This window comes from Psittacula echo (assembly GCF_963264785.1).
Source record: "Psittacula echo genome assembly, chromosome: Z".
NCBI lineage: Eukaryota > Metazoa > Chordata > Aves > Psittaciformes > Psittacidae > Psittacula > Psittacula echo.
This window is the reverse complement of record NC_137742.1, coordinates 49755537-49781654: the sequence shown is the minus strand read 5'-3', so window position 1 is coordinate 49781654 and position 26118 is coordinate 49755537. Positions and strand designations below refer to the sequence as shown.

At 37.0% G+C, this 26118-nt stretch overlaps 1 protein-coding gene across 1 annotated transcript in view; it reads left to right on the top strand.

Moving 5' to 3' along the window:
• Positions 1–26118, top strand: part of ROR2 (receptor tyrosine kinase like orphan receptor 2) — a gene marked incomplete at both ends in the record, with an annotated part of 173488 nt that overhangs the window by 81776 nt on the left and 65594 nt on the right. The window contains one exon of the mRNA XM_080637583.1: positions 16488–16565. Coding sequence (XP_080493709.1) covers positions 16488–16565 — 78 coding nt within the window. The remainder of the gene's footprint in view (positions 1–16487; positions 16566–26118) is intronic.

Below are 26118 nucleotides of genomic sequence, written 5' to 3'. Positions count from 1 at the left end.
GAATTCTTTAAATAAACAGAGAATGGTTCATATTTTATGGCTCCTGTCCAGAATATTTACAGAAACACTGTAGTCTGTGCTGTCAGTTAATCTGAGAATGACTATGAAAGCAATCATAAACTACCTAGGTGCTGTGCTGTGTTTCTGAGTGAAAGTATAGAATTAAAGCAGTACGTTCTTCCTAGCTGTCTGTTTTGAAACACTCAGAAGAGAATCTCTTTGTTCACAAGAATGCTCCTTCTTTTTCCTCCATAAATGTGCTTTTTTTTTTTTAATTGTTGTTTTTAGACTACCTGCTTCGATTAGACTGCAGAATCTTCGCGTTGTTTGTTGCAATACAATAGTGACATGTTTCACAGCAAACAACTCTGCTGTTACTGCAGAGACAGTTAAACCATGTTTGTCAGGGTAGGGATAGCCACCCAAGCATTCACCCTTCTAAGAAAACAATAGCTATATAGGGAAATGCATATGAGCAGAAAACAAGTTTATTAATAGCTCTATTACTTCTAGTGGTATCAGGGATTTTGAAAGTGCTTCTGAACAGTAAGTAGCAGCTTCAGAGCCTGTTTGCATAAGCAGTGGTCAGTGTGACAGTGATAACCCCTTTGACTCCGCATTCCCAACAACAGCAAACCTTATGGTACACACAGAAGAGACAAAGCTGGCTGATAGAGTTCATCTCTCTTTCATCTGCTGTGGGAAAGCTTTCTGCAGGCTACCTGGGGGATTTGCAGCTCCAGGGAGCAGGGGTGTAAGGTGCCAAAAAGTATGTCCATAGTATTGCTGCCCTGCTGCACTTCACAGGCAGCAGCTGTATAACTTCAGGCTTTCTTTACCGCCTTTGGGATGTAAAGCACGTATGGCACATGTATGTGTATGTATGGCACCTTCTAAGGAGCTGATCGGGGGAATTATTTTCAATATCAGAATTTCTTAATTATTTCTGTGCATAATAAAGATAACGTCTAATGACCTCAACTGTAGCTAGGGGAACACAAGTACAAACAGGAAATGAAGCATTTTTGTCTGTGTTTATCTGATAGAAATCAAGACTTAAAGGTGAAAGGATGGCAGAGACAAGTACACCAGGTTTCCTGACAAACTGCAGCTTGACCTGAATGAATGGACTTTGATTAATGCCACAATTCTCCCCCTGAATAAAAGAAAAAAACGTTTACTGACTTAAAAATTTAAAAACCTGACCAATTTCTTAGGTGTAGCAACTACCTTCTGGTAATCTAATAAAAAATACATTCTCAAATACTTGGAATTTTTGACTGTGTATGTCTTGATCACTTCTGGCTGACAGTATTTGAGAGACAGTATAAATACAAGTGCTTAAACTGTCTTATTTTTGAAAACTTTGAAATGTGAAGGAATTTTTTTTTCCTAGTACATCTTTTTCTAGGTGGATGTGGCTTTTTGAATTTCACTTGTAAAGCTAACACAAAACGTTATTCTCCCATCCTAAAGATATGCTTCTGTAGGCCCATTAAACAGGATATAGCAAAGAATTAACACATGAAATTTTGACACATGCCTGCTTGTTTCTGTCCTTGAGTCCTGTAATTGTCTTCAAATCAGTTATGCACAAGTTTTACTCTTGAAAGGATTTCCCACAAATAAAATATCAGAAATTGACACAATTTTGTAGTATCTAATATTATGAAAAAAGCCGAGGTAATGCTGAATTTTAAGAATTCCATTGCTGTTCGTACTGAATTATAGATTAGTCTCCAGATGCCCTCCAAGGAAGTCTAAATTTTGTTCAGGCTTTTTTATACTCTATTGACAAAAGTGGGATGTGTAGTAATTACAGCCTTTGTTACCACTGCTGTTTTCCAACCTGTGCTAGGTCTCACAGAGCTCTTCTCTCAAAAACTTTAGCTAAAAAGTCTGTGGAGGAAAACGTCAACATAAAGGCTTCACCTTACTTTATTATTCTTTGTTAAAGAGTACTGTACCTAAGCAGCTTCTTTTGAGTGCTTAGTCATTGGAATGAGAGAAAACTACAGAAATTCAGTCATACTTGCATCTTATAGAAAATTATTTTGATCAATATACCTTGTTAGGCACACTTTTGCAGTGAACTGACATAACTGGATCTTAGCCTAGCCTAGCTGATGTGCTAGCACTTTGAGTTTGGAGTTTGGTGTTGAGTATTAAATCCTTTACTAGAAAAGCAAAATGTGTATTAAAGTGTTCAGTTCTTAATTCGCTTATTGTCATTGTACTGGAGCTCTTTAATAGCATTGTCATAAATTTCTTAAAAAAAAAAAAACCATAACAAATTCGAAGTATGGTAATCAGAATGCAATAAATCAGAATGTGATACAGCCTTTTGTAGTAACAAAAGCAGCAAGCATCAAATTTTACTATAAATTTTAAGTCCACAAAGAATTACCATTTTATGACTCAGGACAATAAGGTCACTTCAAATCTGCTTAAAAGCCTCGTTACAGTAACATAATACAGTAGATGTGTTGCCTTTTCTGTTTATGAAGCAGTTTCACAAAGTCCTGCTAAACCAAGTGACAGAAAGTTTGCTGTCGCCTTTGTCTCATGGAAAGTGAGGGGTAGAAAGGTGGATTATGGTAAGTCCCTCTGTGACTACTAGAAGTTGAGTTTCTGTGCTGTGGCAAGGATATGTGTTCTTCAAAGCTGACTTTTGGAGTCTTTTTCGTCAACATAATTGAATTTTACTTTTGCTATACTGTAGACCTTTTCCTGGAAAGGGATTTATGCCAATTAAGGACTCCATCTGTTACTGTTCTTTCCTCAGGCTCCTGTTAGCAGTTGTAAGCGTGCAAGACCTCCAATGCCAGATACTCAATTCTGACTTCTCTTTCAATTTCTGGAAATTTAGATTCTTTTAAAGGTTCTGGAGAGAGTGGTTGGGGTTTTGTATATTTTTTTTTGTGCAGAAAAGGAGAAAAATAAAAGGGAGAAATATGTATATGTATTACAGCCTGTTGTATTTTCTCTATATGCACAATATTTTTTTTCTATTCATTTATTGTATTTAGATTGATATGTCTTGTTTGTGTGTTCAAGTTTATCACTGCTTCTGTCTGTTACAAAGACTGGTATACGTTGTGTCAGTGAGGCAAATACGAGAAAAAAATTGAATTAATTTACCTTGTGTTATAATTCACAATTTTCAGCATTAACAGTTTGACTGGCTTTCAGTTTCATGGGGGATAGGTATGCTCATAAGTATACACAGAATTTTCTTTTCCAAGGAATTATAGTAATTTACTGACTTTTTTCAAAGTAGGAGAACATGAAAATAATATTAAATAAGTAAAATGAAAATATTCTTAGAGTATTTTAGAAGTTTCAGATATGAACTTCATTAACCTAGGAGTCAAATTAATAGACTTTCCTTATGATATTTTTCTTCTGAAAAGTCATAGTAGCAAAAACGATGTCTCTGCCACATTGCACAGTCAGGAGATAGTCATGGACAGCCAAGTAACTGGGCAGAGCACTTAATAACTGATTATCTGTACAGTACTTTCTTTATCAAACAAGTGCGGTTAGATATTTCAGATTAATATGTACAAGACAGAATACAGAGACAGAGCAGAACAAAACAGACTAGCCAAGAATGACAAGGTTGAGGGCAATATATCAATCGGTTGGCTTTCTGGGTCGCAGTAGTTATAAATATTTGAGAAGCCATTCCAGGAGTAATACAAAGTTCTTTGTTTTGGTTTAGATCTTTGGCCAGATCTTATCTACATTTGTAGAGCTGGACTGTAAATCACCAGTCCTCTTTCATCTTGGCTGCTTTGTAAAAAAACTAAGACATAGTAAGTAGTGGATTTAGTGGAAGTTCCAAAGAAGCTTTTTCCCAGTGTATTCTTTATTTTGTGTCTAGCCATAGAAAGTGAAGCACATGCAAATAATCACTCCAGTCTTTTCAAAGACGCATTTCTTAAGTGCATTAGCTACCTACCACAGCAGGTAGCTAATGTTTAGGTTGTGGTTAGCATCTCACTTGGTGCTTTGAACAGAATTCCCTAAGTATTTGCCCACAGCATGGAAACATGCATACATACCAGGAAAAATAACCTCCCATACTTTTAGGAAGACAGTAACTGCTACCTAATGCAGGTTCTCTGCCAAGATTTAGAAGTTGGCTTTAGCTGAATTTTATTTCAGAATACGTAGATTCTCCCAAAATTCCCCGTCATGCTCCCAAAGAGGAAGAAACAGCTGGATGCTCACAAAAACAAACCAACGAATCCCCTCCCCCCAGAAAACACACAAAAACTTTGAAACCAAAACATTGTAAATAACAAATATTTTAAAAAGCTAAGTAAGTGCTGAGAAATTAATGCCTGATAGTACCAGAGAAGAAAAACCTCTGTTTCCATGAAACTAGTGGCAGATATAATAAACTTTCCTTATCTTTGGTACCATGATAGATCACCACTGGCCAGTTTAATCTCTGTGACTGTTAGCAATGATAGCTAGTGGCTGCTAATTTTTATGGTAGTTGTTTATCATTTAAATATTATTTACTATAAATGAGGTTGAGCCCCAGGCAACCATCAGATAACTATTGTTACTGCTGTGAAGCTTTGTCAGGTTAAACTCAAGCAAATTAGCTTATTTCATAACAGAAAATCTATGCTTTTGGTGGGAAACAAACTGTTGGCTTTCTTTTAATGTTGACTAGTGTCGGCACAAAATGGTCAGACGAGTGAAAAGAAACACACTATACTTTGAAGTCATCTTGCCAATTGCCTTGTAGTGTTGTGAGTTTCCCCCTTCCATGCTGCTTGACTGGGCATGCTGCTGTCACTCTTACAGCCCTGACTCCTTTTGAGCTTGAGTGAGCCCCTCATCTGTCCATGCTGAGCTGAAACTGTCATCTTCTCAATTTCTGGCAGTTCCTTCTCTGAATCAGCTGGTGTGCCAAATACCACAGATCACAGCCTGTGCAGTAACACAGAACAAGCTGGTAATTATCTGATGGGCTCTGTACCAGCCAGACCTGGGAAATCCACGTAGTGCAAGGAAAGTGGTTTAACTACATGTGCAAGCAAGAATGGGAAGATTTTATTCTACTTCCTTTTTAATACCAGAGGAAACCAGTTAGTATTTTAGAATGTACCCAGTACGGAGAATAAATAAGAGCATTTGCAGTTAAGAAGTTGCCCAATAAGCTTAGTAGTTTTCTGTCTTCCCATTGCACCATAAGTGCCAACGATGCATATGTTGCTTCCATGTATATCATACAACATGGGACACTTCTGTTGAATCTTCATTATCAACAAAAGTCTTAGATTCTATTAAATATACTTAGATCATATACAAAAATAATGTAATTTCTTGATGTTATTCTGTGTTATAGTGGCTGCTTTGATTGTTGTGTATATTCTGATTCTAGCATCCTCTCCTATTTATTAGAATTAGCAGTCTCTTTCTATACTGTGGAGCTAATGCAGTTTTAGAACTGCCCACAACTAACATGGATGAAGGCAACTGCTTAAATACTTGGAATAATTTATCTGGCAATTGCTCACATTTGCTACAAGTTCGTATGTGAGGACATTTAGATCAGCATGGTTGGCTTTTGCTTGCAAAACTTTATGGTAATGTATAACACAAGTAAGTAATACCTGTGCAAATATTTGCTTAAGGATAATGAAAACCACGGCTGTCCACTTTGATTGAGTAAACAGTGGTTGCAAGGGAATGTATCAAATAAAAAAGGAACATTTGGATCTGAGCAGAATACCTGCTATGTATATTTTGAAATGTTGAAACATAATAAAATGCATGAAAATGGAATAGAAGTATGTCCCAATTTTAATTCTCACTGTAAAGAACATTCTTCCTTAAAACACAATCTGTTTCAGTCCCAAAGTTGAGAGATCTACATTACGGCTCAGAAGTGTTAGGAATGAAGACCAGCATCTTCGGCAGTTGCTTGGAGTAGTTGTTGGCTTTTGTGCGCTTCACAATTCAGCATGGAACCAACCAATTCTCCAGCAGAAAAATGCTGCTGGTTCCACGCAGCTTGTTCCTCTCACATCTATGATTATGACTGAAATAGTTAACTTACAGCTCTGAGCTTTTTGTTGCATTTATAAAAAATAAGAGGCTATCACTTCAAGTGAGTGCTTTTTTGAAAACACTTCTATAAAATCTCTGCTGTGGTGTATGTGACTTTAAGAAAACTCTGATTTGTTCAATATACATGAGTAAGAATCTGAGGTCATAGCTCAGTGCCACAAGTTAGCCTTGTAATCTAAAATTAGGTTGTGTATGTTGTTTCTCACTTGTATGTCATGAAAGCAGGTGGTTTACAGCCATAGTATTTTTGATGGTGTAGAAGCAAAATGCACCCATGTTATAAACACAAAAAATTGTCAGTCTTACTGTCACAGTAACATGAATATGGGAAAGCCTGTAGTTTGCAAAATAGGAGTTTATACATGTAAGATTCTGAGCTCTTTGACTGGAAGATGCAATTGTGAAAGTGCACTGCACTTCACACCAAGTGTTGCCCCTTTGCATCACTATGTCATTTAGGAATGGCCATGATGGCTACTGTCAGTGGGACTGTAACCAAGTTTTCTTTCAGTTCTTTCACTGTCCACCCACTGAAAATGGCAAGTATCCACATCTGGAAACACTCTGCTCACACTGTTTTCCACCTCAGGGCTCTACTCTCTTTTTATTATTGTTCTTAGGAAGAGTATAAGCAAATAATATCACATCTCTTTTCACACAGCAAAGTGTTTCTTGGCTTTGTTAATTAAAGACAAATACCAAAAAGGACTGTATCAAAGTACACTTACGCGTCTGAGCTATTCCCTTCCTCTCCCTTCTTCCCCCCAGCTGCACAGGTAGTTTAAACAAGAGAAATAGAAATTTCTTTCAGAGCAGACAACTATTATGACTTTATTGTACACATTCAGTTGTAATCCAAGAAGCCAAACAGATTCTGCAGTAAGAAGAAAAAGATTTTTCCTATCTAGACTGGACAAGCAGCTCCTTAGCAGAAATACTGTGTGGTCTAGATACTTACTCTCAAATGAAGACATATAAATGTTATTAATATTATTTAAATAAATAAATCCATACTGTGAAATGTTGAAAAGTGCATTAAATAACATCTCTTTTAAACTTTCAATTAGAATAACTGGTTTGCATATTTCAATGGCTAAAATATAGACCTGGTGTTAGTTTCCTTTACATCCTAGCATCCTTTCTTATCTTTGTCCTCCATTTTCTACACACACAGGCAAATGTGCACACACACATACATTCACACATTCATATTTAGTCACCAACAGTATTGCGCTGGTCACAGGTGCTGGGAGTACCCACTTTTGACTTGTTTGGCCATTGCACCTGCATGCTGACCTGCTCAATCCATACTTGTTTGATGGCTGTCAGTACAAGCTGAACTGTTAGTGGGGAAGAGACATTACTGTATATAGATTAGAACTGATTACGCATGGTAATGAGAACTTTCAGTAGAAAATTAAGAATTTTAAGCACTTGATCTGGAAACCAAGATAATTTGTGTTAAAAATACCCTCTTTAAAAATTTAATCCAATGTATTTAACTTTATGCCAACTGATCATCAACAAAACCTAGAGTAAGAAATAATTTTGACTAGTGAGCAGTTGCTTCTCTTTGAACACAGTATTTGGTGTTGCATACTAGCAGCATAACTTGTAAAATTGTGTTCTAATATGACTTAGTGGAGACAAATCTCAAGTGGGCAGGTAGAACAGCAGATAGCCAGAAGCATACTTTTCTATCTTTTTGGGTCTTTAAAAAAAAATGTGATGCTTGGTGATAGGAAAGAACATGAGCATCTGTTTAATTACTGTATTTAGGGATGAATATCATCCTATCATTGACTCATTTGCCAGCCTTTGCTTCTTAATATATTGATAACCCAAGCGTCTTGCCTGGGTGTTCAGGGTTCTCAAATCAGTGTTTTGTGTCAGGCACTGGGGTTTCAGAATTAATTATTCATGGGTATACACTGTATCCTTTCTGTCAGGAAGATGGCTATCATACTTACCCATAAGTACTATTATAATTCGGAAAGTGCTTTTATTAATATGAGCGTGTTATTTACGCTCATTATTTTCCAGAGAGTGGAGTAGCTGGCTGTAACCAGCCTGCTTTCGAACACTGGAGCTGCAATTCCTGGTTATGAAACACAGTTAGAGAGTGAAACCTAAACAAAATGTAGCAAGGTGGATTTTTTTTTTTTTCACACTTAGGATAGTTCCTCTGCCAGTAGTTGTTCACCCCATCAAAATAACCATTAAGATAGGTAATAGCAGCTTCCATTATATTCTGTTATGCTCAGTTGTGATCTGCGTTGTTTTTATATTGACACCTAGACTGAGGGAGATTAATGTTGTTGTTTTGTTTCAAATGCAGGAAAGCATTTAAGAGTGTGCCTAAAAATAAGCCCATTTTCTGTGTCTGTCTGACTAGGAATGTTTTTCTGAATGGGAGTCTTAAAAGATTTCAGCCTAAGGCTGCAAACAGGACTGGCATTTTTGGATTCTAAATTATTTTTCAGAAAAAAAAGAGTGCTGTGAAAATCGTTGTTTATCCCAGTTGATGGAGTGTTATACTCATAAATCATTATTATTTTCAGCCTTTTGGTTGAGACTATTTTGTTTTCACAGCCAGAAGCAGTAAAATAATCAATCATAATGCCATGGATAATTATCATGTTGCTTGGTGTTCTTTGAGCTACTGCAGGTGTGTTCAGAGCCTCTATTGGTTGTGTTTAAACTGTGATTTTACAGCTGAGGTGGTGAAGAGCTTTGGAATGTACCCACAATTGTTTTACTTTTTTTTTTTTTTTTTTAATGTCCCTTTTTTAACATAATGCATTACTAACAAAGATAATTTATTATGAAATCCAGAATTACTTGCATTTTTATTACATTTCAAGGCTTTTATGTACTCCTTGATATATTCACTTGAACTACCTAACATATAGTTGTACAGAAAAGCTATGTTTGTGATAGCTAGTAGACTCAGTTTCATTGTTGCTAAATTGGAAATGACATTGAAATGCATTTGTGGTTTAAAAAACCTCAAGTATTTCATGCTGTAAATACTGTGGAGTTCATTCTTATTTATTAAACATTCAGAACAGTTTTACTGGCATAATTACATCTGAATTTGTTTCCAAGTAAGTCCTTTAATTTTTACTTTTCCGTACTAGAAGCAAAGCTAGTGGTCTGCAGTGACCATAGGGTTTCTCTGCCACATTGTGCAGGAATAAGGTTTAAGTCTAGAATTCCATGATTAGTTAAAAGTGGCGTAAATCACCGCAGTCATCAAAAAACTCCCTCCTTCCTTTTCTCTGCCCCAAGCGAGAAGCTGCTCCCTTGCTTCTGCTGACTCAAACGCTAACGGCAGCAGCACTGGGAGCAACATCAGGGAGCTAACCCTTCCCCCTCTCAGCCCGTGGGCAACCGAGGTACAAAAGATTAGGGATACTTACTGCAGACATCATATCTGGATGCCCACATGCTTTTGAAAATCCTGGTAGACATCTGTCTGCATCTTTTGGCATCACATGCTTTTAGCAATCTGGCCTAAGTGACTTGGCCAGGACTTTGCAGGAAGTCCTAAGCATTGAAAATAGAATTTGGATATTTATTTGTGCAGGTTGTGTTCCTATTTAATAATCCCTATTCTGTGTTGTAAAATAAGAGGAGATGGATTTTATTGTGACTTCATCAAAAAAAGTGTTTTGGCTGTGAATTAATAGGCTCATTTGTAATCTAAAGCTTATCATCTTCAGAACTTGGTTGTGCGCTAAAACTGCTGACTTAAAATTAGTATCTTCGTTTCCATGGGTGCTGTCTGATTTACTGCAGTGTTGCAGCAGCTGTTAATAAGGGTTTCTCTGTGAATGAAATCTGAATAAATCTCTATATTTGGTTTGTCTCACTAAAATCTCTAAACTCTCATTTTAAGTGGCATATATGATTTGCAAGAGGAAGAATCTAAGTTATTTCATAGCTAAGCTGAATGATGATAGTTGTATTATGAAGTGGTAAAGACTGACAGTACAATTGAAAATGCAGCTGTGTGGTTAATGTAAAATATGCATTAACAGTATGAGGCATTAAAATAAATTAAAGTATTCATTGAAGTCTGTGTCTGAATCTGTGGTAATAGTATTTTAAATGACTTCTCTGATTTTATTCTTTTCACACTGACTTCATAGTACTTGGTGAGGCACCTGGCTGGTGATTAAGAAGATAAACTGCATCTTCGGTTTGCTTTTTCCTGTTTTGAAGGTTCATTGCAGCTCTGTGTGGAAATCAGGAATCATTCCTTCTCTGCAATTTTGTGCTCATGGCCAGCTGATTTCTTTTACGGTGTTTATAGTGGTTTGGTGGTAGGTTAATAAGGATTGTTTTAATTTACAAAATCAAATTACAAGGTTCCTGCAGGAGCCTCATGAAGTCTGTAAGGCAGCTTTTTTGTTCTCAACTAGTCTATCTTAGATCAGTCTGTGAACACAGACATTCACAGTAGCAGAGATTAATGCAATACGCAGATTCTCTTTTTATGTATTTAACTGACAAAAGGATGTTAAAGTATAGGATTTTGAATCTCTATTAAGGTTTTTTGAGAAATTACATGCTTTAACATGTGTGTGTGTTTGGAATTTTATTTTAAATCAATGATAAATTATCAGTTCAAAATAAATAATGAAACCCTTTTCATTGCTACAGATCATAAACTTCAGATCTGCCTTAATCCCCTAGTGTAGTTCCCACATATTGCAACAGAGTGCTTTTCCCAATACTTACTGAAATGAAACCATTTCAATGTAGCTACAAGGTAAAATAGAAAAAAAACCCAAACAAAAACCAAACAACTAAAGAGGGTAAAATTCACACTAATGGAACAAGAGATTTGCTTAAATAAGGACTGCTTATAAATTGCAGGAATTTATTCTGTACAACTCAACCCTGGCTCTTGTAAAAGGCTTCTTGTCTGTGTTTTCTACCACCTTTCTGAAGGTTCTGTGACTTGCAGGCTGGCTTTGGTTTTACTTGAAATATACTTATTTAATGTTATTTTGATGTTATAAATGTGCAGGCTTAGAAAAGCATACTTGGTTTCTAATGGTCTCATAGTGAGAGCTATTTATTACTATGAACTTAAATGAAAGTAATTCTAAAGAATTTCAGATGGCTAAAGAATAAATTTTAACTAACTAGTTAACACTATCCTGTGAATAATATGCTTTGCAAGCTGATAGTAAACTAAGTGCCTGTTTTTCAGACCTCACATTTGTCTGAGTAGAGCTACAACAAAAAGTGCAGGTTACTTCCCTCACCTTCAGCTATTTTTATGTGAAGCTGCAGCAGTTCAGCAACGTGTGCTGTGGAGATCCTCATCTGCCATCACTATGAAAGGGGTGCACTGATTTTATGTTATAAACTGCATCTTTTGTAGACTATTCACCACCCTTTACAGGTCTGCCAAGCCCACTCTGCAATTGGTTGCCAGGGACTGCAGATGTTGGAAAGGAGAAATTTCAATGAAAGGCCCTGATTCAGCAACCCAAGCAGCCTGCTTCCCCCAGCCAAAGTAATCAGATTGGCAGCTGAATCAACGGGTACAGTGGGCCCTTTGTTTGGGAGCTCCAGAGGTTAGTAATTGACAGAAGGTCAACAAAGTTTTATGAAGAAAAGAACAGAATATCAGAGGGTATTAGGCTGAAGAGAGAGAGTTTGGTAGTTTTATGTTACTGGAAGAAAGTTAGAACCTGAGTCAAGGGTTACAGCCACAGGAAGCAAAAGTTGCAGATTGCTGTTTAAATGTGAGAATAGTTTCAGCTCCAGAAATAGTATTGTTGTTGAGTGGAAGGAATAGCTGAACAAAATTCTGCAGTTTTCCTAATGGTAGTTGTATGCAATTGTTAGTGTTGAAGATTTATTTATGAGCTTTATGTATAATGCTAGAAGGATGGTTGTTTTTCTCATAGCATCATAAGACTGAGAAAAAAGTCTTAAGTTGTCTTGTTCATCCTGGGAGAAAAAGTATTAGCTGTATCTATGCCGTGTCATATGCAATACATGCTTGCCTAATCTGCCACCCTGGAAAATTTCATTCACTGAAAACTGTACGCTTGAAGAATGCTAGCTCTCAGTCCATGCTTAATCTCCTTCAGACTAAGCATGGGTAGTAGTCATTTATTTTTTCTTTTTATTGGACATGTTTTGTAGACCAGCCTTATGACATTAATTGTAGTATTTCAGTTTTACCTGTATCCATCTTAAAATGGAATACAAAAAATTGGAGAAAGCGCTCCAGGGCCTTACTAGCACTGAGTAAACTGGGAGGATTACTACTGTTTATGTGTTCCAGTATGAGGTTTGCTGTGTTTGCAATTGCTTGAGATTGTTGATGTTTGTTCAATTCTAATCCATGCAAGCCAAGTCAATGTTGGCTTCTATGCTGATTATTACTCATCTCCCTGCTTTATTTTAAATGCTTAAAAATAACCTCTTTGTTCCATTATTTTCCAGGAATTGAAGTTAAGATGATGGGTCTATAATTCTCTGGCAGTCTTTTTCACCATTTTTAATAAATAATGGGAAATATTTGTGCAATTTGCCGTCTTTTAAGGTCTTGTATGCGCTCTGCAAGAATTAAAAAGCAGTTATTAACATCGCATGGCATTGCATCAGCCAGCCCTTAACTGCTCTAAATTAATCAGACTCACTCTGGTTGAAAATACTTGAGTTCGTTATTCTCTTCCTGTGTGAGGCTGAGGCCTTGGTTTATCCCTGGTATCAATTATGATAACTTCCTCCTCGTGACTGGCTTTTTGATGAAGATTAATGTATTGTTTTGATGTGTGCTTGTGGCCATGAGCATTTTGAAATCTGTTTGTTGCATTTACCTCTCAAGTAAGGAATGATCTGTGAACTCATAGCCATTTCAGAGGGAAAAATTTAGCTCTTTTATGATGAATAGCATATGCCCTGTGATTTGACACTGTGATCATTTGGGCAATTTATTTTTCAAATGTGTGAAAGAACATTCCTTTCTCAATAACACAGGATGCTTGCTTGTGTATTTTCTTTGTCACTGGTGCCTAAAATGGAGCAATGGGGCTACCTGTGCTGGACCTTGTCAGTAAGCAAATCTTCCTCATATTTTCAGGAGAACTGAATTGACAAAAGAAGTGATTAATTATTTATATTCAGTTTGGAAAAGGATTTTGTATACTGCTGGTTTTCTTGCTGCAGTTTGCTATATTAAGTCAAAGGAAGAGAATGTATTTTGTATATCAGAAATACAGAACACTGACTGCAAATATGGTTTCTGTTTTGGAGTTGGGATTTTCCTTTAATTGAAATAACTTCCTTTAATGCCCTGAAAAGTTAAGAAATACTTTTTGTGTCAATGAGCAGTTTAAAAGAGGTACTATATACAGCATCTTCGTTTTACTTGACCACATAAAAAAAGAGGGGTATTCTTCTGGATGTGAACTGTAGCACATCTGGAAAATACATAGGCCCATACTGGCAATTGGCATTCAGGCTGAGTTCTGGTTGTGTTTAAGTCTTGTTTGGTCATGCAATGTGCAAGGAGGACAGACACGGGTGATTTTTTCTACCTGGCAGTATCACAATAAATTAAAGAAGTGGGTGTTCAGAAATAAGTCATGATACATTTAATGTCTAAGCAGAGAACATATGCAAATGAAAAATGTGAGAGTAACCATGGTGGAGCAGATGAGAGATCAATGCAGCAATCCTGTGTCTTGGCTCCAATGGCAGCAAAAGAAGATGCTCCAGTAAAAATGTAAGACGAGGTCTAGCGTACACAGTACTCTTTGCTGGGTATTTACCTAGCCTCCAGCCGTTTTGAGCTCAGAGACATAGTTGTTTGCACAGAATTTCTATGAATTAGTTAGTTCTGCATGGATTTTTCTCCATTAACTTGTCCAGTCTCACCTGTAACATATGTGAACTCTGCCCACAGCCTAACTGCGTATTGTTCGAGAAAACTTTTGCCTTGTTTTGAAATTACTTTTTGCTGGTTTTCCCTCATACTGCTGTTTGCTTTACTGAGAGATTGGTACATCCTAAGACTCAACGCCTCCACAGAACTTTGCTGTTGTTGACCTCAGCCATCTCCTTCCCAGAGTGACAAGTCCTGGCAGCTGTACAAAACCTTGTTTATAACTTTAATTATCCTTACTGCTTTTCTCTGAAACTCTTCCAACTCCTCTGTGCATTTTTTGAGGTGGGAGGACCTCAACAGCATGCAGCGTTCAGTGGGTAAGACTGTACTTCTTGCTAGTCTGTGCTGATAGTATGACATGTAAGGTCAAATATGGAGCATTTCTCTCCCTACCAGTTATTAAAAACGACTGTTTGTGGGTTGGTGTTGTTTTGTCAGCTTGGGGTCTTGCAAGTCTACCTTTTTTCTTAACATTGTATGAAAATGCTATATTTGTAATAGATAAGCAAAAAAGATGTAACTATCCAATATCTTTGTTGCATCTAAAATCAGTGTAATGAACAGTTATATTTTTTCTGGCTTACAGGTCAAGACTGACAGTGAAAGTTTGACACCTAAAATTCCTTTATGGAATTTTCTCCTTTTGCAGTGGAGTAACACATAATGCTGCTAGGAAAAGATACAGGAAGTAGGAAGAATAAAAGCAAAATGGGATACCCTTACTGAAATATTGACTAAACAAAGTGGGAAAAGGAACATAAGTTAAAAATCAGATAACACTGCAGAGAGCTGGTGATGGCAGTTGGTATAGGGTGCATCTGCACTACAGTGAGGGAAATTGGATTAAAAATGACAAAAGAACTATTATCTGTTGAGAAAAACATCACGGATTTACTTGTATAAGGAAAAATGTGCTAAGTTATTAGTGCAAAATCAGAAAGAACTGAGAGTAATAATTCAACAGGAATACACATTTTTTTCTTTCACGTTCTTCACAGCAGTGGGGTTTAATTCTGTTTAATCCAAGAGGAAAAGATTTTATTTGGTTGTACTGACTAGTTTGTCATCTGATAAAAAATCAGTTATGGAGTAAAAAAACTTCATATTGATAAAAACTTTTCAGTGTTGTGGTACAGAAACTTTAGGGTTAAAGCTTGAAATTAATAATAAATGTGATCAAAGTGGAATTTTGCAGATTACAGAAAATATACATATTTCTTTCATAGAAGCAAGTTTAAGTGACAGATCTGGTTTGTGTTTATAAATTCCAAAATACATGAAGGACTTTCAATTTTAAATTTGCTTAGTTATAGAGGCTTTGCTGGTAGGTAGTGTCTATGGTTGGTAATTGTTCTCTGGTAAAGCACATTGGAGATTAAAGCACATGGAGATTAATATTTTTTCCCAGACACAAACACAGGAGTGAATCACACAAAAATATCATTGAAACATTTGCAAATCGGCAAATGCTGTTCTTTCTTTCCATCTCTGTCTTGAAAAGTTTAAAAAAATTAAGAGATAGAGGGATGGGAAGGAGGGAAGCGAGAAAAAGATGTTTCTGTATGCATTTATCTGAGCTTCCAAAGTTTTTTCCTGTTGTGAATTCCACTAAATGACTGAAGAAATAGAAATAACTATTTTAAAATTGAACATGGGGCGTTAACACAAAAGCACCACTCAGAACACAACCAAGTGTGCCTAAGAATGGGCTCCTATACGTAGTGTTTCATCCTGTGTATATTGGTGGATTATGATCACCAGAACAAGCAAAGTGCAAGTACTTGGGGACTAAAAGAACAAGTTTGATTTTTTTTTATTTTTTTAACACCAGTGTCTCATCTTGGATTTATCTTCCTTGTGGTCAGTAAATGTTGCTGTCCCATTATAAACTTATGCAACATAGGGGAGGTCAAGCAGAAGCAGGGGAATAGAGGTGAACTTGCCTTGCTGACCACTGGTAAAAAATGAGATGTGGTGTATCTCTGCTGAAATTTGAAGTATCCCTATCATACATTCACCCATTCACACTGGATCAAGCAAATCAACAGAAAAGTCAGGCACTGAGTCTGCACCATACCCTCAGGGGTGTGAAGGCACTCTGGGGCGGGATCTACAATGGCAATTTAAGATTCCACCACCTTGGCCACTCATTTCCATTTCTCCCTCCAGTCTGCAGATGAAGAGTATCATTTCATTGGCCTGTGCTGGGGGTGGCAGAATATGTCTGCCCAAGCCGTAGTTGTTCCAATTTGAAAGACAATGTGTTACCAGGGGTATAGCACTGTCTTCACCGTTACTCTAATTGGAATGTCTGGGAATGAGCACACAACTCATGTAGAATCAGTAGTATCCTACTAGTAGAACTTTCTACTTCCTAGTAGAATTCTACTAATCCTAGTAGGATTCTATTTCCTAGTAGAATCCTGCCTGTAAAGCAGGAACCTTAATTCAACAAACTCTTTTTCCTTCCCAGGTGAAATGGAAATTCCAGAAGCAAATGACCCCTTAGGTCATGCGGATGGACTTGAGAGACCAATTCCAACACCTAAAGGTAAAATCAATTGTAGTTACTTTTTCTCCCCCACCCCCAAATATAAGCATACTTTAGAAAGGATCAGCAAAATTGTGTTATTACATGTTCACCTGATTTACCTGTAAATACAAGTCTGTAAGAAAGGCAGAATTTGTGACTTCATACTTCTGATTCTAAGTAGGGATAACAAGGTTACAGTAGTCTATAAAAGTTACATTTTTAAGCATGTTCATTACTCTCACACTGGTGGATTGGATGTTTGACCCAAACAGAGGGCTATTATTACCTGTGTTTGACCCAAACAGAGGGCTCTTACGACCTTCCTAGCATATTTTCTGTTACATTGGTACCATGAAAATGATTTAATTCTGTACAGTGCCATACTTGGCATCTATAGGTAAATCTTAAGCACTGGTATCTCTAAATATCTTTGGTTTGATATAATACTTTCTAAGTAGGTCTGAGTGTTAGAGATTTAATTTTTTTTAAACAGATGGCAATGGCAGAATTTCTAGTAACTTGTTAGATAGCATGAAATTTTATGATACTTTATCACTTAAACTATAGGTCCAAATGCTTTCTTGGATCTGAAAATGCACATATTCTATGATTCTATTCTATGACTCTATGATATTTACTGCATGTTGTGAGTCCAGTTACAATCTGGTAAACTTCCTAAATCAGGACATTTTCAGTGTTCTAACCAAAGAAACATGTTTTCTCACTTGTAGTACAGATCTTTTTATTTTGTGTGGATGCAATGCTATAGTAAAGTCAACACTTATGCTTAGAAAAAAGGTCAATTTTGTTAGCATAAAGAGCTTGGTCTTTTTACCTTATGATTAGCATTCTCAGCAAGATGAACACATGTTAAAGCCTATGAAGCACTGAGGTGCTGGTCACATGCTCTTTCTTGAGGCTTCTACTTCAGAGGAACATAAGTTTGAGACTACCTTGGAATATAGTCTCTGTTCTCATAAATATCCAATATCTTGTTACTAAGTGCTTCACTTGAATGCTATTTAGGTTTCTTACCTTGACTATGCTTACTAGAAGCTATTTTTTCAGAATTTTCCATTAATTTCTGTCCTTAAATAAAAGAAGATGTATTCATGTTTGTGCATCTCTGCGTTGTTACTGATCATCAGTGACACCTGATCATCATGTGTCCTTCGCATTTGTAACGAAGACTTGGTGTACTCCTCAACCCTTTCCACTTCCTGAGGCTCCCAAATTATTTTAGAGGATTAAACTTTGACCTTCTTTATGAGAAAATATTTCAGTAACAGTCATTCCTGTCAGCAATACTGTATACTACAGTTGTTTTATTCACTCCACACTCACGTACCCACTAATTTTGATGGGAAAAGGTCCATGTTTAATCTTTAACTGCATCTGACAAGCTTGTTTACTTGGCAAGTTGGTCCCACTTTACTCTTCTGCTGTGTCTGACCTTTAAAGGTACAGGTTTAAAAGAAAAAGGTTTTTTTTTTCATATGACAGTACTTGGTTAAATTCTTGCTGAGGAAGGAGTTACAGTTATTTCGTTTTTTGCAGGGCCACAGGCAATACCTGTCTAAGGAAGTAATTAATCACATCTCAAACATTTCTGCATCATAAGGATTTTCTATTTCCTTCAGGAAAAAGAAAAGACCCTTGTTCTCATATGACTCAATGGTACTGAATCAGTTGTTAGTTCCCAAGATGCTGGTTAGGAAATGGGTCTCATTTTGCTCCCCTTTTATTTTTGTGGCTACAAAATTCTCCAGAATAAGCAAAAATCTCTTGGTTGAAATTTTTTGTTTCTTTGGTTGGAATGTTAACTTGTGTGTTCCTATATCATAGTGAGGTAGCAGGTTTTGTTTTAAAAAATCATTGGACAGCTCTGCTTCAGAGTTTATGTATACTATTGAGACCATTAGAAAGAGTTCTTCAGCTTTTCATCACATCAACCTTTTTTCCTTCCTTGAGAAATGTTAAGTTATTCTGTTTTGTTTATAACCTCTTTTTTTTTTTTTTTTCTGATTGTAGAATAGACTCCAAATAGGCCTGAAAATAGTAGTAAATGCGCTTTACTAATGCCCAAAGTTAAAGTCACTTTAAAAGTACTAAGTTTATTGGTCACTTTCTGCTCTAAATCCTCCGGAAGTCCTGAAAATTGGTTCTGTCTCCAAAGAAGTAACTGGGTTAAACATTATTATTAATAATGCACACTTTAAAAAAGTTACAAGTCTATTCCTATAAGTGAAGCTAGTCCTCTCATAGTTCATGCGATAGGACCATGACTTGGCTAGGGCTTTGAGGAGAATTTATCTTCCCTGTTTTCTTTAAGTGAGCATCTGAGTCACCGAAAGAACAAAGCCTCTCAGCAATGTCTCACAGAAAAGCAGAGCAAAACACTGAACATTTGCTATAGAAGAATTTAGGGCTGCTTTGGAGTAAAAACAAGATTTGAAGTCAAATCTCCTCCCAGTCCAGTGAGTCTTTGCAGAGATGATCCTTTCTTTAACCTTGATTTCACTCATAGAACCACAGAATCATAGAATGTTTAGGGTTGGAAAGGACCTTAAGATCATCTAGTTCCAGCCCCCCTGCCATGGGCAGGGACACCTCATGTTAGACCATGTCATCCAAGGCTCTGTTCAACCTGGTCTTGAACATTAATGGGATCCAGGGATGGAGCATTTACCACTTCTTTGGGCAAACTGTTCCAGTGCCTCACCACCCCCACAGCATACCAGTCGAGCATCTCTTCGGTATCTTTCTGTTTTACATGTACTCAAACAAACTCTTCCTGGTTCCTAAAAAGTCTCCTTCCCCTGTTAAAAGAGGCAGGCTTCACTCTGGAAACTTGCTGCCTGGGGGATCTTGTTCTGCTCTCTGCCCACCTTCCCACACTCCAGCTTTTCTTGTTGCTGATGCTGGGGAAGGAGGAAGTTCTCTCTATCTCTTTCACTGCAGCAGAGGATTGGCCAGGACAAGGCCAACAGGGAGCTTTCCTCTCTGAAGCCCAGAAGAGAAAAAGACCTGTTAATCGCAAACAAATGCAAGAGGTGTGGCACAAGCTGAAAACAAGTTTTTCTTTGGTGATGAGCACTGTTGGTACATCATCATGGAGAGGCTCACCGCTCTCAGTCTTGTACTCTTTAAACAAGTCTGGTAAAAGTATTGAAGGGTAAAATACAAACTCCTCATGCATAGATGAGCTGCCAGTAAAATTGTACTGGCAGTAAAATAAATCTTACTTACGGTAAAATAAATAATGCCTGATCATGGGAATGTTGGACCGATGCATGCACCCTAAGAAATGCAATAGCTGAGACATTGAGTGAGTTTAGTTGCTGTAGGCGCCTGACCTTAACTGTAGTTGGTCTGGGAACTTAGTCTGGTTCAAGAGGTATCTACATAAATCCAATTTATGACTGGACATTGGCTGCTTTGCGTTGACATAAGGTAACCTGTCAGGAATACCGTGCATGTTTTCTAAAAGTGATAGCCTTTAATTTACAGTACTGGTGCCCCACATGTTGTCTGTTGTAGTCAGACTTTGAGTAGCTGCTGTACTTGTCACTAGGATTGGTGTAGCTGCTGCATTTGGAGTTGGAGTAGCTGTGTTGGCTGTTGCTGTCATCAGGTCCAGAGACATTTTTTCCCTTTTGAAGGTGCTGGATAGTGTTGAACAGGGCTCTGTAAGTGTAGGCCAAGCCCCAGCACATTGTCATGATTTGTCCCTCTCTGGTATGACCAGGATGACAACACACCTTATTTAAGGCAGGTCTAAAGGGTACCTAAAGGCCATTCAAAACCTTCAGAACTCCAGAACCCTCAAAAGATGCTGTAAGTAGTCTGGTGTGGGGGCTGGGAACGTAAGGGAATGTCTCCTTCGTAGGTCGACCACCAAAGGAGGACAAAAAAAGTGTGTAATTGGTGCAGCCCACTTACTCCATGTAGCATCGGTTACATGATGTGTAGAGGAGACCCTGCCTTTGAACATCCAGTCCAACATGGGCAGCCGGGGTGCCAGGAGGAGCTGTGCTTCAGTGCCAATCACCTCCGAAGCAGCTCGAACCCCTTCATAGGCTGCCAGTATCTCTTTCTCAGTTGGGGTATAGCTGGCCTCACGTCCTTTGTATCCCCGACTCCAAAAGCCGAGGGGTCGACCTCGGGTCTCCTCTGGAGCTTTCTGGCAGAGGCTCCAGGTAGGACCATTCTCCCCGGCTGCAGTGTAGAGTACCACATCCTAACCGCACTTTCGTGCCCCCAAAAGATCTGCTCCTAAATGGGCAGTAGCCTAGAACAGGCTAGTGAAGATGCCTCTTCACAGTCTCATCTGGGAGTCAGAAAACAAGAAAACAAAATCATTCCACCTGGTAGAACTGAAAAGTAAGCTTATTTCTCTTAATAAGAGAGCTTAAATCCACTGATTTTGGTGTGGAGGACAATGTGCACATCGTGACAGTATTTTGATGCTAATTCCCCTTCACTCCTGCATTGTCTCTAATTTGTTCTGAAGTATATACATGTAGTATATATTCTGAAGTATATACATGTAGTAGAAGTAATACATGTGATCCAAATCACTTTATTTTACATGCTTCTGTCTGCATTTTTGTACACTGAGGTCACAAATGATATAGAAGATGAGATGCAAATAATGGGATTAAAGTGGGCTCTGAAAGTATCGGTCTGGAAATATTATGTGACAGTATATAACAGCAGAGTTTCCGTAATTGCTCATGTGTACTTTGTAAATAAAGCAGAGGGGTAAAGAATTGGGAAGACTGTTTGTATTTAGGAAAATGGTCTGTGCAAGAAATCCTGAGTCTTAGACTTATAACGCCCCTCCTTATTAGAGTGGTGTATTTTCAGTCCTGATTTGCCTGTGGAAAGTCTCTTTACTGGACTCCCACCACCCACCAACGTGTGATCCAAGTCCCTAAAACTTGTACTTACATCCTTGTTGCTGTACTCACCTCTAGAAAGAAATGCTTTGAATTTCATCAACTTTCATGTTTGTTTTCCCTTATGATATATGTTCAGTTCTTTTATAAGCCCAGATCACTCCCTAACTTTTTGATACTCTCTATAGATTACCTGACAATTCCTTATACTTATTACTGTATTCATAACACAGTAAATTTGGGAACAGTGTTGTCTTCTTCAGGCCATTCCTTGTTAATAAGCAGTCATTCCATAAGCTAAAATATGCCTCCTAAGTGAAAAAATAGGTCTTATTCCAGGAAATTATTAAGGTGCTTCTATATGTGAATATCAGTACATTAATTGTTAAAAATGTTTTTCCCCAAAATTTTTTATATTGGATATAAGATTATATTAGTCTTAAAACACCATCACAGAAGGTTGTCATAGTTGTGATGAGAGAGGCCGTGTCCTTTTATTTATGTCTAACAAAATGAACAAAGTTGCTTGCAGAAAAAAATTAGAAAGGGTGGGGAGAGAGGAAAAAAAGAAAAAGTAAGGGACTGAGGAAAAACAAAAAAATCCCACACAGTTTTTTAAACAAATCACAATATACATATTTTTAGTGGTTTTGAACATTGGAATATTTTATGCCATGAATCTGCAGTTATGCAGACAAAAATGTTTGTCTTTTTTTTTAACAGCTGATCTTAAATTTTAAATCTAAAGCCAACACTGCTGTAAGTTGTGATGTGTCCTGTAATACCAAACAGATGCATTGATGGGCTTTTTCAACTGTTGGATAAAGTTACTTAAATACGCATATATGTCTTGTCAAGAAATCTGTATTCCAAAACAGTGATAAGATACATATGTAATTATTACTACTTGTTCTAAAAAGATTGTTGTATCTTCAGGTATCTAGCAATTTATGACTTAAAATTTCCTTTCTTTTTCTCAGAAACCGGACATTCAGTGTTTGTTTCCCTCTCACAATGCAGAAAAAAAGGGGAATGAACTGTTCCACAAAAATGGGTGATTGTCTCATATCCTCATTATTTCAGGAACACAGAAAGATGTGAAACTCAGTATAATATCACACATACTACCACTTAGTTTATGTGAATTTGAGAAATCACTTAAAATCCCCTTACTTTAGGTTTCCCATTTGAAAAAAAAATTGGTTATAATGTTCACATATCATAAGACTTCAATGTCCATAAATGACATGGAGGCCATCACAAAGCTGGTTTGGTAATTATGAATGTATACTTATTTTAAAAACTATATCAGGAAAAAGGAGCAACAACAACAAAAAATTTGAATAGAAATCAAAACTCCAGTTGAGAACAGCTGAGCCGAAATTAACTTGATCTAAAGTAACAAAAGTGGTTTAAAATATTTTATAGAATGAACTTCAAAAAGCTAAGATCTTAAAATAACATAAGCAGAGCAAATATTGTGTTTATGCCAAGAATAGCACATATGGTTTGAGCCAATATCTTGGACATCTAAGTGCCAGAATAATACAAATAAAACTAAAGAAAAAAAAATACTATGCATATGAGGTCTCAGTGATAGTTGCACCTTTTATGTTTTTAGCTTATCATCTATTCTCGTGCATATCTTTACAATGATTTGACACATAAGGGAAAAGTTTTTTTTTATATTCTTGCCAAAACATGCACAATAGACCTGTCATCTTTATTTTGATTTGTTGTGGGATTCTGTTTGATATATTTGTACCAAATTTATTCAATTTAAAAATATGAAGTACTGGCAACCTAACAAAGGCATTTCAAAATATGAAAGAGTTTTGCCAAAATTATATCAATCATTTCCCTAAGCTATTTTATTCATAAGGTATACAGAGTATGATAAGATAACATAATATATAGATTAAGTTGCATTATCTTGTCATGGCTTCTTGATAGAACAGTTTTTACACTGTTCAAGCAAAATAAATATTAATATTGGTTGTACACTATGTTAGAAACCATAATAAAAGGAAAATTTAATTTAGACTGTCTTTGCCTACAGCAAATGAAGAAATATCCACCAGATAGCTTTTCCCTTTGAAGTACTTCAAGCCAAACCAAAGACCACTGAAGGCAAAGGAAGCTTTTTCCTGCATTTCAATGACCCTTGGAACCAAGCCAGAGTATAGAAAATAGTATATAACAATTGCATTTGTGTAACACAGAAAATTGTTGACCATTATACTTAGATTTTTTAAATATTCTATTTGATATCAATATCCCAAATGAAATATGTATAATATGACATTTATTATATGACATCATATTTTTTATGCATATAGATTTTTATTATATGACATTTACAAGTTTGTTTGTTGTATGATATTTACAAGTTTGGTAATGCTATTTGTACATAGCCAGTCCAAAATATTTTATAGAGAGTATTTATTCCTTGTTTTAAAACAGATGAAAAAAACAGTTCAAGTTTTAAAAAATTCCAGCTGACTGATGCTTAGCACAAAAGATAGAACACAAGTTTAATACAAGTTCTAGTGCCTTCACATTTAGTTTTTTTTCCATAATGATCCAAATGAATATTTATTAGGAGAGAAAAAGAACTACATTGGAAGAAATTTGCTTTGCACATTGTTGAGGTCCCAGTTTATCCTTGGAAACAGTTTCTTTTTCCCTAAACCATTGAATCAAACTGTCATCCACACAGTGGTTGTGGTGTGACGTACATCACAAAAAGTAACTGCTGATTATCACCACAGAAATTAAATAAGGAGAACATTCTTAAGCACATGGTTGGTTGAATTTTCCACTTGGTTTGAAAGGTTTGCAATTATGGGTTATCTAAAGTGGACACTAAATAACAGAGCAGCATAACATATGTCTGCCCACTCTTGTCATACAATTACTTCAGATTCAGTAAGTATATAAACATCAGACTTCAGCATAATTTCTCACAGAGGAAATGAAACTAGCAAACAGAGAGTGTGTGCTTTAGGGTATGGACAGTGGCAGTGGACATGAAGTGAGTTGCCTCACTGCTCCTGAGCTGCTCTGCAGAACTTTGAAGAAAACAGAAGTGCTTTGAAGTTCAGTAGGTTAAGATATTAATTTCTTGATTTTTAATAACAGGGTAATATAAAACACTGCAGAAAATGCTTGTAATATTGGCAGGAGAAATAGTGAACTAAAGCCAATTCTGACCTGCAGGAAATGGATTCAGTTACATTAACTTCAGGGGAAGTGTATCTAATCACACTGGGCCTGAAATAATCCAGAAATCTTTGGAATTGCTTATTGTGGTAATAGTTTTGTTGTAGTAATTAATAGGATCCAATTCATAAATTCATATGAAATATTTTTGATTGCTTAAAAGCTATGAACCAAATTGCTTACTACAGTAAGTCTGATTTACTTGCCAAAACAGAAAGATTTAACATGGATTTAGTCTTGAGTTAATAATGTATGTTGGTCCTAATAAGTAGATTTAGTATCTGTTTTCATCCAAATTTATTTTAACGTAATATCCATGATAAACCTGAAGTGAAGACTCAACCCAGTTCATTTTATATCACGAAAAGTGAAATACTGGGGAGTTTTTGAGCAACCTGTAAGTTGACCAATGGCACAAAAGCTGACCAGTGGCACAGGAGCAATGTAGACCTTTCATATACTTCTGCATTAAGAACAAAAAGTGAACCAAAGAAGCAGAAAAGCCGCACTCCCTGGCTGCCAACTTCCAGAGCTTGAATTGCCTCCACCTTTAAAGAAGCCATCTTCTCTGCCTCATTCACTTCATAGGAATCAGGAACATCTCTTAGCCAGATGATTGTACCTCTGAGCTGGCTCCATTCTGGAAGTGGGCCAACTTCTTCCCAAAGAAAGACCTTAAAATTGTCTCTTTTGCCTCCCTTGTGTGAGCACATTCAGGCTGCCCCTACGATAGCTGAATCATAGACCCATAGAACCACAGGACTTCTCACATTGGAAGGGACCTCAAAAGATCATCTGTTCCAACATTTTTGGGGAGCCTAGACAAGATCATCTAGGACTCTGTCCAACCACATCTTGAAAGCCTCCAATGGTGGAGACTCCACCACACATTTTGGAAGATTGTTTTTCAGTGCGTGATTGTTTTTATTGCAGAAAGTTTGTCTTCTGTTGAAAGGAAACCTCTCCTGATGCAACTTATACACACTGCCGCTTCTCCATGTGAAGTGTGAGTCTGCATCCTCTTTGTAGAGACCTTTTAAGTACAAGAAAACTATGATGAGGTTACCCCCAAGCCTTCTAACCTAATTGCTTCAGGTCTTTCGTCACAGGGCAGGTTCTCCAACCTTTTGGTGGTCTTCATTGCCCTCCTTTGGACACTCTTCAGTCTTTCTGGTTTTAATTTTGGGGGCCAGAACTGGACATAATACTCTTGGTGTGGCCTGACAAGCATTTAAGTAGATCAGGATGTCTCTATGTCTGTTAGCAATGCCCCATGGGCACAGCCCAGGATCCGATTAGCCTTTGTTGCCACAGCAGTAGTCTACTGACTCATGTTGACCTGCTTGTTCACCAGGATCCTCAGATCCCTTTCAGCAAGCTTGCTCCTCAACCTAGCCTGTATGGAGCTGTTTAGTCTGACCCAGGTGCAGGACTTTAGACATATCTGT